General features: G+C 39.8%; 1 protein-coding gene across 2 annotated transcripts; it reads left to right on the top strand.

Annotated features, from left to right (window-relative positions):
- The first annotated feature begins 280 nt into the window (after positions 1 to 280).
- On the top strand, positions 281 to 13235 carry LOC102433348 (rab3 GTPase-activating protein catalytic subunit-like). Of its 2 annotated transcripts, none has more exons than XM_014449922.2 (7): positions 281 to 352; positions 1633 to 1860; positions 4899 to 4995; positions 5090 to 5193; positions 5333 to 5448; positions 8188 to 8290; positions 12732 to 13235. In XM_014449922.2, exons 1-7 carry the CDS (start codon positions 296 to 298, stop codon positions 13077 to 13079), a joined length of 1053 nt encoding a protein of 350 aa, XP_014305408.2. In that variant the 5' UTR covers positions 281 to 295; the 3' UTR covers positions 13080 to 13235. The 2 variants fall into 2 exon arrangements, with proteins under 2 accessions (XP_014305408.2, XP_023604344.1); XM_023748576.1 differs by having other exon boundaries at positions 4857 to 4995.
- Positions 13236 to 15372: the final 2137 nt, after the last annotated feature.

The following is a 15372-nucleotide window of genomic DNA, read 5'->3' as shown; positions in this document are numbered from 1 at the left end:
TTCACCTGACTCATGACCCCAGGTCCTCTTGTCCATTCTCCGCATCACACCCATACCTATGCACACCCATGCACACACGGGCACGTGCATTCAACGCACGCACACACGCACAGAGCTGCTCTCCAAATAGGGTAAGAGCTGCTTTCAGATCACGTACGGCTCTGTACCCCTGGCCCCTTCTTTTTCTTGATGGGGAAATGGGCACATGTGGGCCTGGCTACTGCCAGAGACACACAGGCCCCTGTGCTTTGGGGTCAAGGAGCCCTCCGGCCTCCTGCTCAGTGGCCTAGAAGATATGGCTGTGATGACTGTGATGGAGTCAGTGCTACGAGGCCCTGCCAAGGCATTAGGGGTGAGTTAATGAAATGTTTGACCAAATATAGCAGGCTCATTTTTAAGTTGATAATTTTATGTGGCCCTCAAATGATGTTATAAATATCCAAATGGCCCTTGGCAGAAAAAAGGTTCCCCACCCCTGCCTCAGAAGTTTATGTTGTCGACTGGGTTAAGGACCCTCCTCTGATTCCTTATCCCCTCAGAGGGATTTCCTAAAGTGGTAGGGATGGTTAAGCTGGTAGCCAGTGAGCTCAAGAAGCAAGAATTAACAGTTTTGCTCTTCACATTTAAGACTAGCCATTCTCTTCAAGTCTGTTTGCATTTTGGTCTGAGGTTAATTTAATTCAAAAAGAAAGAAAATGACCTTCCGCTTAGCACTTCTTTGTTGATGTTTACATGACTTACTATTTCAGGCAATTAAATATAGTACTCATACAGGAAGATTATGTTGTGGTAGACAATATAACCAAAAGGTACGTGTTTAATGTGTGTACACGTATCCTTTGAGTATTAGGGGATAATACATATACCTACCCTTAGTACTCTGCTAATATATTACTGTACACTTGCAAAAGAGAACTCTGTGCCTTAGCACTAACACTGGGAAGCCTCTACTTTTATTCCAGGCTTGAATGTGGAATTACTTAAAGGATTTTGAAATACAACCTTGTAAATTCTATAGAATTATCCACTGAGTAAAAATTTAATTAGTTAGATTTGAGAAACCTGAACAATAATAGTTTGAATTTCAATTCCTTAACAGCACAAAAGCAGTTTATGTGAGAGTAATGTTGTACATAAAGCACAAGAATTTGATGGCTGAATAGAACATTTTTGAGGTTAGCTGATATTTACTGCGGTATTGATTTATTGAGGGGAAAAAAGAGCAGAATTTTCCATTATTAGGTTGTTATTCTTTCATGTTGTGTATTATTTAATTTACATGACCTGCACTTATTTGATACTCTTCTAAGTTTTGAGTAGTTATGCTATAATTTTAAACTATGTAACTTATCTGTTTAAGAGAATTATTTTCACTTTACATAAAGTTTTTATTTCCAAATTCATCAAATGGAAGTATTTTCTTTTTCTATAAATAGAGACAGCAAAAGTAAAATGCTTTTGGTATTTTAACATTTGATCTGTTTTCGAGGTGACACCCAAACTCATGTTACATATTAGATTTTATAAAGATTAGGTAGGCTTTTTGTGAAAGAGAAAGTATGATCTTGCAAACAGGTTTTCAGTAACTGTTGACTTATATTTGGTTCTGCTGAATTTTTGGCCTTGATTTAGGCAGCTAATCCAGGTTGCTGTCTGGAAGACTTTGTGAGGTGGTACTCGCCCCGGGATTACATTGAAGAGGAAGTGATTGATGAAAAGGGAAACACGGTTCTGAAAGGAGAACTGAGTGCCCGAATGAAGATTCCAAGCAACACGTGGGTGGAAGCCTGGGAAACAGCTAAGCCAGTTCCTGCCAGAAGGCAAAGGAGACTCTTTGATGATACGCGGGAAGCAGAAAAGGTAACTGAGGTTTGGGTATCTAACACTAAAGTGGTAGTTACTGTTCTAGCATTTTAAAAACTCACTATCATAGACATGAGAAGCAAAGCATTGAAATTTAATGAGCCTTTTATGTGTCTACTATTTACACTTAAGATTTTAGAATTAGTTGCAGTTAGGCCCCAAAATAAGATACCCATATTTTATGTAGAATGCTTACCATTGGACTGTCTCATCTCACAGCATATATCAAAAACCTTAAAAAAATGGTCATGTCCTTTGACCTAGCAATTCTACCACCAAGAAATTTATTAAGGAAATAATGAGAAATATGTAAAGGTCAATGTACAAGAATGATGTTCAGCAAAGTTTTTTAGTGAAAAGTGCATATAACCAAAGTTACCAAAAATAAGCTTGGTTCGATAAATTATGGTATGATCATTTAGTGAACTGCTCTTCAATTACTAAAAAATATTTGGAATTCTAATGAATAGTGGTAGCTGCCTGATATCAAATTGCCCCACATACCCTCCTACCCACCATCCACTGGCCTCCCAAATAATCCCATGCACTTAATAAGTAATAAATAAATCCATGCCTTAAGCATTACTAGGAGACAGAGATTACAGTGACCTTCAAATTAAAACTATAAGTAGAGAAACAAGCCAAATTCCAATGGAGTTCCTATTGCTGCAGGAGAGTGTGGACAGGGACTTTTAAGAAGAGCTGAGGGATACAGACGGAGCACAGAGTCACCCCAGAAAGAGAGAGCTTAACACTGGGCGCCAAAGTACTTGGTACAGGTAGAGCTTGATAGTTCACAGCATGGCTACAGGGAGAGGCTTAAAGTAAGCTGGACGAGAAGTGAACACTCAGAGATACTGTCTTGGGAAACCAGATATATAGAGAAGGGTTGATACCCCTTAGAGATAAAGAAATGATGGGAAAGAAGGAAATGAGAGGGAAACTAAGGATCATGCAGAAGTGAAAGACAAACAAGGCTTATCAACTGCCTGGCCAGTGTGGCTTGGTAGAGTGTCGATCTGTGAACTAGGAGGTCACAGTTTGATTCCCGGTTAGGGCACATGCCTGGGTTGCGGGCTCAATGCCCTGTAAGGGGCGTGATTCTCTTTCATCATTGATGTTTCTATCCCTCTCTCCCTCATCCTTCCTCTCCCAAATCAATAAAATAATAAAAGAAAAAAACCAAAAAAATAACATCAACCTCCCTCATCTTCTGCTGGCCTTTAAAGAAACTGCAGAAAAGGGGCACTTTCAAATTGTGGTATGAGTAGGTATACTAAAGAGCAGACCACATCCATACAAAAGTATAAAAAAACAAAATGCAGGTGGGTCAGTTAGCTAATGAAAACATTTCCCAGAAAATTGACCATGAAGCAGAAAATTGTTAACAACACACCATACATACTGAATCAGATATCTTTAAACAAGCATGGGGGATATGAAAAATCACTTTTAATCAGAAATACTAAAACCAAGAGAAAAAATGGACCCCAAAACTCTGCAAAGTAGTGAAACCACAGCTGGTTTAACTCAATATAGAAATAGAAGAAAAAGATACCATATCAAAAATAAAGACTAAATGACAAGGGGCCCAAGAGAGAGTAGATTCATATTGAAATATAATAAAAGGCGTCAAGAAAAAGTGGCAAAAGGACTAAAGTGGGTTGGAGAGAAAGTAGTAGAAATGGAAAATAGGAAAAGTAGGAATAATACTCATTTTATCAGAGTCCTTGAAGAAAAATCAAAACACTAGCCCTGTTAGGTGGCTCAGTTGGTTGGAACATCATCCCGCACACCAAAAGGTTGTGGATTTGATTTCTGGTCCAGCACATACCAATCAATGTCTCTCCCTCTGCCTCTTCTCTCCCTCCCTCTCTTCTTCTCTCCCTTCCTCTCTCTCTCTCTCTCTCTCTCTCTCCTTTCCCCTCTCTCTCTCTCTCCTTTCCCCTATAAAAACATGTCCTCCGGTGAGTATTCAAAATCAAAACACTAAAACAGAACTAATGTTTAAAACTGCAATCCAAACTAATGTTTAAAACTGCAATCCAAGAAAATTTTAAAAAAGGAAGAAAATGGCATCACTTGTGCTACATAAAAGCCATCTGTTGCAGTTTTAACCTCTCCCAAAGACATAATCTTAATCAGCCAGTATGGAATTCTGGCCAAGCACCAGTGAGGTAATGTCACCCGGGCCCTCTACCCCCATAGAAAGAAGAGTCAATCTGCATGATAAGAACGCTGTATTTTTTAAATCAGAAAAGTAAAACAATTTCCACTTTAGAAAAAAAAGACAATAAAAAAACCAACCCCAAAAAATCAATGGAGGGTCACTAGAAATGTTTAGAAATAATAAGTGAGAAAAATAGGTCACAAACAGTATTTTAGACACTTAATATTAGTTCATTTAATGTTATGTGTACTTGATATTTTGAAAAATTCTGGAATGAAAATGTTCCACCATTAAAAATTCTATCCCTAGGTGGTATGATTTACAGGTAGTTTTTATTAATTTGTATGCATTACATATGGAAGTGGGGATGGGGTTATGAGAATATTAACCCTTATTGAAGACAGAAGTATGCAGTTGTCTTCAGTAACATTATTCTTATCTTTGGAAGTAGTAGCTATTTACCTGGAATGTAGGGGTAGATACTAAGAGAAAAAGCTCTTCTCTACTTTTGTTATAGATGTGAGTTCAGTGGTCCAAAGCAGCCGGTGTGCCGCAATAATTTTTAAAGCGTGCAACACCTGACCATTTGGTCAGGGACACTGATCTCTTTTCTCTTAGATTGTCAAGCAGCTAACACAATAGCCGTCTGGTCTGAATGAATCAAAATTATACCTATTTTTTTTTTGTCAGATTGTCAAAAAATATATTTTTTGGTGTGCTGCAGAATTCTAGTAATGAGTTTATGTGTGCCATGAGATGAAAAAAGTTGAAAATCACTGGTCCAGAGGATTTTTTGTTTCATAAATGGCTGCTTTATTCGTAGGCAGCTGCATTGATCATTGATCTGAGTCTGTGCCTCCTCCAGGTGCTGCACTATCTGGCAATGCAGAAACCTGCAGACCTCGCTCGGCACCTGCTACCTTGTGTAATTCATGCAGCCGTCCTCAAGGTAAAGGAAGAAGGTAAATGTCTTACTTGAATAGTAATTAGTTCATTTCTAAAATGAAAGTGTATTTTGTCTAACTTATTTAATGATGGTTTTGATCTTTCTCATAGAAAGTCTGGAAAACATTTCTTCCGTTAAGAAGATTATCAAGCAGATAATATCCCATTCCAGCAAAGTCCTGCACTTTCCCAACCCGGAAGACAAGAAACTAGAAGTAAGTTGGGTGACTGTCAGCATCTCGACAAGTACTGTCTCTTCCCAGTGGGCAGTAATTACTTTCAAGAAACATTTTAAATGGCTTTGCCTTTCTTTGCTGTTTTCCAGTGTTACGACTTTCTCTTTTCTACTGTTAGGAAATCATCCATCAAATTACTAATGTGGAAGCCCTAATTGCTAGAGCCCGCTCACTGAAAGCCAAGTTTGGAACTGAGAAATGTGAACAAGAGGAGGAAAAGGAAGATCTCGAAAGGTAATTGGTATTTGACACGCTCATTTTTGTCTGCAGTAGGAAAATACACCACTGCTTTAGAAAATTTTAATGAAATATTGAGATTCTTTGTGATACTCTCCTATTATTTGCCAGCATTAGCCAGATTCAGAGAAATAATTATCATAGGATTTGACCTCTACCGTATTTCTGAGTACTTTCTAGGTGTTTCCATTGCTCCCACTTGCAGAACCAAGTCTACCAGGTCTCTCTTCCCAGCAAAGTCCTTGTTTGCTCCCGGAGGCGTGGTGCCTGCACCTGAGGAGAAGCCATTATTGACGCTGTCACAATCAGTGCCCAGAGCTTTGCTCTCAGCTCTTACTGTTACTTAACCACAGTCTGAGGGGTTCTGCAACTATAATCCTGCTCAATATTCATTTAATTTTTTAAAAATACCTGTGAGAGCAAAGGTGCAGTTACTGTCCACCTTGCAGATATGTTTGGAGAGTGACTGGTAGCCTCTCCAGGATGAGACAAATGACTGGGCCGGTCTTCTCCTGGCAGCATCGTTATCAAGGGAGCCTTCAGTGTGCGCCCCTGTCTGTTTGTGCCCATTGAAAGGACATGTTGCTTTAATGTGTGATAAAGTGTTTCCAAATTAGCTACTTCAGTAGCTTGAATTTGTTATAATGTTAACATCGTCAGTAGCCTTTTCACAAGGAATGGCATTATTGATGCTAGAAAATTAATAGTCTATGACAAGGCATTTGCTTTAGCTTCTCACAAGATTTTGTTTGAATTTTATATCTTTTGTTGAGTGAAATTTTCTCCCAGCTTTCTTTGTTCTTGAAAATGCCTTTTTTTTCCTTTTCTGGATCCACTCTGTTAATTAGATTCCACATATGAGTGAGATTATGTGATACTTGTCTTCCTCTGACTGCTTATTTCACTTAACATAATACTCTCCAGGTCCCTCCATGCTGTCTTAAAGGGTAAAAGATCCTTTTCTTTTTTTTTCTTTTTTTTTTTTTACTGCTGCATAGTATTCCACAGTGTAAATGTACCACAGTTTTTTTATCCACTCATCTTCTGATGGGCACTTGTACTGTTTTCAGTCTTAGCTATTGTATAATTGCACTGCTATGAACATGGTGCATGTTTTTTCTGATTGGTGTTTTGGGTCTCTTAGGATAGATTCCTAGAAGTGGGATCACTAGGTCAAATGGTAGTTCCATATTTAATTTTTTTAGGAAACTCCATACTGTTTTCCATAATGACTGCACCAGTCTGTAATCCCACCAGCAGTGTGGTAGGGTTTCCTTTTCTCCACATCCTCACCAGCTTGTCATTTGTTAATTTGTTGATAGTAGCCATTCTGACAGGTGTGAGGTGATACCTCATTGTTACTTTAATTTGCATCTCTCTGATGATCAGTGAGTTTGAGCATTTTTTCATATGCCTCTTGACCATCTGTATGTCCACTTTGAAGAGGTGTCTGTTTAGGTCCTTTGCCCATTTTTTGATTGGATTGTTTGTCTTCATTTTGTTAAGTCATATGAGTTCCTTATATATTTTGGATATTAACCCTTTGTCAGATGTATCTTTGCCAAATATGTTCTCCGATACAATAGGCTCCCTTTTCATTTTGTTGATGGTTTCTTTTGCTGTGCAGAAGCTTTTTATTAGATGTAGTCTCATTTGTTTATTTCTTCCTTAGTTTCCTTTGCTCAGGAGATACAGCCATAAACATATTACTACGAGAGATGTCTGAGATTTTGCTGCCTAGGGTTTCTTCGACTTACATTTAAGTCTTTTATCCATTTTGAGTTTATTCTTGTGTAAGTTGGTGATCTAGTTTCATTTTTTGGCATGCATCTGTCCAGTTTTCCCAACATCATTTATTGAAGAGACTGTCCTGACTCCATTGTATGCTCTTGCCTCCTTTGTCAAATATTAATTTAGCATAATGGAAAATGCCTTTCTTTTAAATGAGAAGAATGAGCTCTAATCAAGTGAGTCGTTTCTAAAATAGCAGTACCAGTCAGTGAGCAGGCAGTGCATGCCTGGCGGTTCTGCCTTCGACTCTCTTAGCTCTACTCTAGAGATCTGAGATGGACTTGGCAGTATAGTACAGTATTTGCAGCACAAAATGGCACTGTTTATAGTCATGACACTGCCCAGCAAAACATGCATTTTGTACATGCATGCACACATGCACTTACACACCTCACAAGAGCAAAAGTAGCCCTGGCCGGGTGGCTTGGTTAATTGGAGCATCACCCTGTGCACCAAAAGGTTGTGGTTTGATTACTGGTCAGGGCACATACCTAGGTTGTGGGTTCAATCCTCTGTTGGGGCATGGACAGGAGGCAACTGCTCCATGTTTCTTTCCCTCTTCCCCTTCCTCTCACTCTCTCAAATCAATTAAAAAACAAACATATCCTTGAGTGAGGATTAAAAATATTAATATTTTATAAGAATAAAAACAAGAAACATGAATCATGGCTTTGTTCTATAAATGAAACTTGGTTTTTGTTATCAACTTTTACTGAATATTTCTTCTTACACTTTGACAGAGATGGGCTGTTCACAGATTTTATGAAAACACTTCAAAGGTAGTAAGAATTGTCATTTGAGTCGATTTTAATTCAAATATCAATATATCCTGTTACAAAGTTCCACTCCAGCCATGGTAGTTGGGCTTTATCAGCGTGAGGGTTTGCCCACAAAATTAATCTGGAGGACGGATGGGAAGTGAGCAGCTCTATTCTTTCTCCCCAGGTTTGTGAGCTGCCTTTTAGAGCAGCCCGAAGTGCTGGTGGTGGGCGCGGGAAGAGGACACGCCGGCAGGATCATTCACAAGCTGTTTGTGAACGCACAGAGGGTATGTGAGGCTCCTCACTGACATGCCATGGCTTCGCCAGCCCTCTGCTCAGTGGGATGCTGTTTTGATTCCGACACATGGCTGCTTCCATGCTGCCGGCCCAATGTGAGCCTGGGTATTGCATTCAGATGTTGCTTTCTTATATGTTTAAGGAAAATGATAACTATATTTTAGGACCTAAATTTCAGAAGGGTCTGAAATCCGGTGTTACAGAATCTGATAGGGACTCAGTGGCCAATGGCCAGTCCTGTGCTGTAGGAAAAAATGTCGCCTACTTTCAAATTAGAAGGGGGCTCGATTTTACTGGTCAGACTCCATGTGCAGCAAATGGTTTCACAGCTTAACTATGAAGTTAGTAAGTCTAACTGTTTTTATAACGGTGAAGAGATCTAGCTGAAGAGGGTTCCTAGGAAGGAGGCGCAGGGTTTCAGAGTTTGGGGATGGAAACGGGCTTCACAGGAAGAAACCTGATTTGAAAGGGCGTCTTTATCATGACTTCTGCTATGAAAGTACAGGTTTAGAATCAGATCATACCTTCTGACATCCTAAAGCACTGAGATTGCTATTTTCATAGAGATGCTGCTAGTTAGCCTTTGTACTGATGCTCTCTGTACCTTTCTGTTCATGGGTAGAGGTGCTGGCATCCCAACGGTGACCTCATGTCCGGGCTCGTTAACCCTAAAGGTTCTGTTAGAATATTACCCAGTGTACTAAGTCCCGGTGCCCTTACCTGACACTGAGGACCTGAATAACCCAGATTTGAAGGTGTGGTTCTCAGAATCAAATAAGAAAAAGACTTTTAATGGGTTTACACAGGAGTAAAAACTTCATAATCTCCTTTGAGTTTATCTGGAGTATTCTATTTAATATATCAAAATCAGGGCCAAATATATTGATCTGAATTTGTAGCAAGAATTAAAACCTGAGATTATCTATGAAGGTAGCTCTTTAAATTTAAGAATTTCCAGTTAAATCTAAGTATTTCAGTTCCTTATAAATGAGAGTTCTAGAAAGCAATAGAGAATTACTTTGATTTATTTTGTTTTTGTCTGTGGCATGAAACCAAGAACTGAGTTTGTTTTCACACCCTATGTCTTCTTCGCCTGCTTACTCACCAGATGCTCATGAGCTCATTTCTTGTTATCACCAATATGAACTTTCCTCATATTGCAAAAACTCTCCTCAGTTTCTAAAATTTGTGTGTTAAGAGGATTTAAAACCTAAAGTATTCATATATTTAATGCTGAGAGTGTTACTTGTTTTGAATAGTTATGCAAAATTATTCTCCCTAAAATGGAAATAGCCTCCACCCCCCCCCCCGCCCCACACACACACACACACCTCCCAGACTATAAGTAAAGGCTCATTGTAAAAATTTGGGCAACACAGAAAATTCTAAAGGAATCATTAATCACATTAATCTCACTCCCCACTGATGATCACTGCCAGCATTTAACAAGTAGTGTATGCAAATATATGTATATTTTACAAAAATAGGATTATCTATCTATATAAAAGCCTAAATGACCATTAGGACAGAACAGCTATTGGACCAGTCGCTGTGAGGTGCACTGACCACAAGGAGGCAGACGCTCAACACAGAAGCTGCCCCTGGTGGTCAGTGCGCTCCCACAACCAACCTCCCGCAGCCCCTCCACCTGGCTGGCAAACCTTTCATGGCCCCGGCCAGCCGGCCAACCTCCCGCAGCCCCTCCAGCTAGCCGGCCCCCCCATAGGCCTCAATCATCAGCCAGGCTGAGGGACCCCACCCAGACATGAATTCGTGCACCGGGCCTCTAGTCCTATATAATAAAGGCTAATATGCAAATTTTCCCTTCGACTAGGAGTTCAACCAGGGGGCGGGGCCAGCTGACCAACCTCCCACATCCCCTCTTCCCAGCCAGCCAGACCCCACCTGTGCACGAATTCATGCACTGGGCCTCTAGTATTATATAATTTATTATTCTTGTTGTCTACACAATATAATTATGTTTTTACATCAATAACTATAAGAGTGTATCATCTTTTCAGGGCCTCATCATATAGCCAATCTGAAATTGTTCATTCATCCCACATTATGTAATTGTAAAAGATTTCAAACTTCCATACCTTGTGGTGAATGTTTCAGGGAATTGGCAGACTAATCCATAAAACAAGCACTTGGTTGGTACATTTCTAAACTCAGTCCTTAAATGCCTGGCTAATGAAAACCATTCAAGTTTATTCATGTAACTTTTTTTTTCATAACTGACATTGTATATCAGTTTACTAATATAGGCACACAGTAATTTTATATATTCATACATTTTAGCCCTGGCCAGTCTAGCCCAGCAGTTAGAGTGTTTGCCTGAGCACCAAGGGGTCGTGGATTCGATTCCTGATTGAGGGCATGTACCTGGGTTTCAGGTTCACTCCCTGGCCCCTGTCCAGGCAGGTGCAGGAGGCAACCAATCAGTGTGTCTCCCTCACATCGATGCTTTTCTCTCTCTCCTCCCCTCCCCCCACTTCCACTCTCTCTAAAAATCAATGGAAAAAATATCCATTGGTGAGAATTAACCAAAAAAAAAAAATACATTTTTGTTGTTGTTGTTGTTTTTGTTAATCCTCACCTGAGGATATTTTTCCATGTTTTTTTTTTCTTTTTTTTTTTTTTTTAGGGAAAGTGGAAGAGAGGGAAAGACAGAGAGAAATATCAATGTGAGAGAAGCACATCGATTGGTTGCCCCCTGCACAAGCCCTGACCAGGGCCTGAGCTGGGGAGGAGCCTGCAACCGAGGTACATGCCCTTGATTGGAATCAAACTCAGGACCCTTGAGTCCACAGGCCAACACTCTATCCACTGAGCCAAACCGGCTAGAGGAAAAAAAAAATCATACATTTTAATTAACTTCATGATTATATGTTTCAGTGGTATATACGTAAATGGATTCAGCAAATAAACCACTGATTTGATTTTGCTTCATTCTTGCTAAATTGAATAACTCTGAGACCTTTCCTTAAATCTATTGGATTATCTATTTTTCAAAACATGAACACATTTTTTTAGGATCTTAATTTTTCAGTAAAACTCATAGATTCTTTTCCTGGCCAGTATGGCTCAGTGGTTGAGCATGGACCAATGAATGAAGAGGTCACTGGTTCGATTCCTGGTCAGGGCACAGGCTCAGGTTATGGGCTTGATCCTCACCCAGTAGGGGGTGTGCAGGAGGCAGCCGATAGATGATATTTCGCTCATTGATGTTTCCATCTCTCTATCCCTCTCCCTTCCTCTCTCTCTTAAAAAAAAATCAATAAAAACTTACTTTTTTGAAAGTGGTAGATTTTTGTTAAATCATTTTCCCATTAAATGACATTCTGTATATCACCTGTTGAGTCATCAGATGCATGAGTAGTGGGTATGTCTGCTCAGTTTGATAACTAGGTGTGTTGTATGTTTGTCTTCATAATTCTTTTGATAGAATCATGTTCCTTAATATAGTGCATGCTGTCTGAAATAATCTTGAAATTCCTTGTCTCTTTTTAAAACCATCTTGCTTGTTTTTGTTTCCCTTTCATCACTGTTTCTTTTCTCACCCTTTCTCAAGCTGACTGAATCTTCTGATGAGGTAACAAACAGCCTTGTCCCTCATAGTTTCTTGTTCCTTCCCCTCCCTCTAACTTCGTGAGATCATTAAGACTAATGACCACTTTAACAGTTTGGATTTGACATACCTTTCTTGATGATTCTTGTATAACATAGTTTCATATTTCCATTGCCAAAAATTTTTTTTTCCAAATCAGGGGTATTCTGAAAGAAATACAGTGATCAGAGAAATGAAACAACTATAGTGATCAGAGTTAAAATGAAGACTAATTGAATATGTATTTTATGCAATTTTAATGAGAAAATAGATGCCTTTGATATTGAGAACTTCTTTTCGTTGCCATTGCTACATTACATAGACCTCACTACTACCTCACATTAGCTGCCCAGCTAACAATACCACTATCCCCAGTTTTAATTCGACCAGTGAACCTTAAAAAGAATTAGAACCCAGCATAAAAAACACCTTTCTAGCCTCTGTGAGAACCAACTCCATTGCTTGACTGAGGACATCAGACTCTCTTGGGTCTTTGCTAGAAGAAACACAGAAACCAGCACATTTTCCCTCTTCCTCAGATGTGTGAATACGGCCCCCACTTTTCGAAGCAGATTGCCCGGTAGTCATTATCCCTTCTGTCTCTCTCCCCAATTTATTTGTGATCTCTGACTGCTCGTGTCGTGTTTCAAACCTCTTGTATTTTCTGTGTTGTGTTCTCGAGTAGTCATAACATAATTGACAACATTACTGAATAATGTAGAACATTTTTCTGTATTTATCATGTTTATTCATCTGTCCTTCCTAGTGATGTAAGTTTAGCACCAACTTGATCTTGAATTTAGCATTTGATTCTATTCAAGGCTGCAGCCATGGCTCCACCTGAGGAGGAACTGAAGAGAATGGGCTCTGCAGAGGAGAGAAGGCAGAACTCGGTGTCAGACTTCCCACCCCCTGCTGGCCGGGAACTCATTCTGCGCACCACCGTGCCCCGCCCCGCCCCCTACTCCCGAGCTCTGCCTCAGCGCATGTACAGTGTTCTCACCAAAGAGGATTTCCGACTGGCAGGTGCTTTTTCATCAGATACCTCCTTCTTCTACTTCTTCCTGGGCCACCCCATTGTGACTTCAAAGGCAGTGCTGACCCCTTCTGTGGGAAGGAGGTTGTGCTGGTCGGAACCTGGGAGGCATGAAGAGGGCCTGTCCAGTTGAATGATCAAGCGTCGTACTGGCATCTGAAAGACTTTCTGGTGCCAAGCTTGGGAAGGGTAGTAGCTTGTGGGGTCCGAGGTCATGGGCTTGAACTATTGAAAGATTTCTTCCCCAAAGAGATGGCCCTTGGGGTGGGGTTGGGGACCAAAAAATGCAGGAGCTACTCACTCTGTTGTGTTCAAGATTGTGTTCATTTATTCTTTCTGTGACTGTCCCTTAGGCTGTTGCCTTGCATTTATAGTCTGTGCAAACACTTCTTATTTTTATTAGTATCAAGTATGCAAAGTAGAGAATCTGTTAACTCAGATTTCTGGGTGTTTGGGAGGTAGAATCTATTCCCAGAATCTGTGTTCTTAATATATTAAATGGCATTCTGTTTATTCAATGACCTGGTCACCATTTTTATTATGCTAATTAACTTTCGATGAGCATTTTTAATATTCTAGGAGAAATCCTAGAGTTTCACATAGATATGTGTTTTTCCATATATGACCTAAATGTATTCCTTCTGATAAGACTATATTAAATGTCACTGCAAATTAGTTTGATACCTACTAGTATCTTGTAAGGCTTCTCTTACTTGTTTTGTTTTGGGTGCCATGTAAAAAGATAGCCTGAAAATTATTGTTCTCTCCTTCCCTTGTAGTTCAGTATGCATTCCTTTTGTGTGGTTGATAGTTGGATACCATCTCTAATGAAGTCTAACAAAAATACAGTCTTGGTACATAGAGATTATCATGCAGTTAGTATAATTTGGTGTATATGCTATTGTAATGAATAGAAGATTATTTCAGTGAACTATTTTACTTTTGTATTTTAGTTAAAATGAAAATAATTGATGGGGATATGGAGTAGGACTAGCATAAGGACAACCACAGAATACTTCTAGTTGTCTGATGATCAATACTTATTATGTCTGTGTTGCTATAGGGCCTTTGTTCAGTAATTTTAAATCTATTTTAGGCCTAGAGTTCCCACTTTAATCCAAAGTAAAAAATGCTTATAATGAAGCATAGGCCTTGCTGTGAAACTTTAAAGACTTAATAGATCTGTGTAAACCTGTTATATTATTTTTGTAAAAAAATAAAAGAGTATGTGTGTGTGTGTGTGTGTGTGTGTGTGAAGGAGGGAGGCCGGTTGATCACCGCCAGCCTCCACAGAGCTCTTCTGTGAGATGCTGGACTGGTTGATGGTGCACCACAGAGATACAGTGCAGACTAAGTCTGTCTGCTTTCCAATGGGACGTTAATAAGAAAGACGCATTTTACAGAGAGAGGTTGGGCTTCAGAACGGCATTGTGAGTCTAATAAAAAGGAAGTGCTGCTTTCTCTGGCTGTTTTTCTCTTCTTTTCTTCCCTCTGGTGTTTCATTGTTATTTTAGTTAATTTTATACTATCTCAGATCTTGCTAACTATTTGCAGCCTGCTGGGTCTTGCAGGAATCTCAAGAATATTCTTGTCTTTTTTAAAATGGAACTTACCCCATTTTACTTTTATTATAGTTAAGTGTTTATTTCACAGGTATTTTTAAGAAATAAAAACCAGGTACTGCCGAAACCGGTTTGGCTCAGTGGATAGAGCGTCGGCTTGCGGACTGAAAGGTCCCAGGTTCGATTCCGGTCAAGGGCATGTACCTGGGTTGCAGGCACATCCCCAGTAGGAGATGTGCAGGAGGCAGCTGATGGATGTTCCTCTCTCATCGATGTTTCTAACTGTCTATCTCTCTCCCTTCCTCTCTGTAGAAAATCAATAAAATATATTTTTTAAAAAAATAAATAAATAAAATAGAATAAAATAAAATAAAAACCAGGTACTATACTAGGCATTGAAAACAAAACAGAAACCAGAACTCCCTGCTCCTTTCAGAGACCTTCGTGTCACTAGGGAAGGCTGATACCACGCTGCCATAAAGTGGAGAGCACAGCCCACCAGCTATGCATGGGAGGTCCAGCATGTACCATGTCACTGTATTCATTCACTCATTGGCATGGAGAGTAATACAGGCAATAACAGTGATGCAGGTGAGGTCTTGTGGGAGAGGTTGCTCACTCACGCTAGGGATTAGGAGAATCTGTCTAGATTGAGAGCAGAAGGTGTGTAGGAGCTAACAAAGAGGGGGAAAGAACTACAGTAATTCCCCATCCTCACGTGTTTGCCCTAATTTATTGGGATTTTACCACTGCTCCCATCACGTGGAATTCGTTTTTCCACCCCTTCAGTCTGGACTTAGCCCTGTCTTTCTTTCATCAGTGACTGTTAGCAAGCGCGACACGGGCCAAGAGTTGAAAGTACTT

This window comes from Myotis lucifugus, unplaced genomic scaffold, assembly GCF_000147115.1.
Source record: "Myotis lucifugus unplaced genomic scaffold, Myoluc2.0 scaffold_1558, whole genome shotgun sequence".
Classification (NCBI taxonomy): domain Eukaryota; kingdom Metazoa; phylum Chordata; class Mammalia; order Chiroptera; family Vespertilionidae; genus Myotis; species Myotis lucifugus.
Note: the sequence above shows the minus strand (reverse complement) of the source record. Positions and strands in the feature narration are given on the sequence as shown.

What these genes read in the sequence shown, in the direction of transcription:
- LOC102433348 (XM_023748576.1), top strand. Translation starts at nt 296, where the DNA reads ATGGCTGTGATGACTGTGATGGAGTCAGTGCTACGAGGCCCTGCCAAG. An exon ending in CCTCAAGGTAAAGGAAGAAG is followed by an intron (nt 4,996 to 5,089) that starts GTAAATGTCTTA and finishes TCTTTCTCATAG; the next exon opens with AAAGTCTGGAAAACATTTCT. An exon ending in TGTTTGTGAACGCACAGAGG is followed by an intron (nt 8,291 to 12,731) that starts GTATGTGAGGCT and finishes ATTCTATTCAAG; the next exon opens with GCTGCAGCCATGGCTCCACC.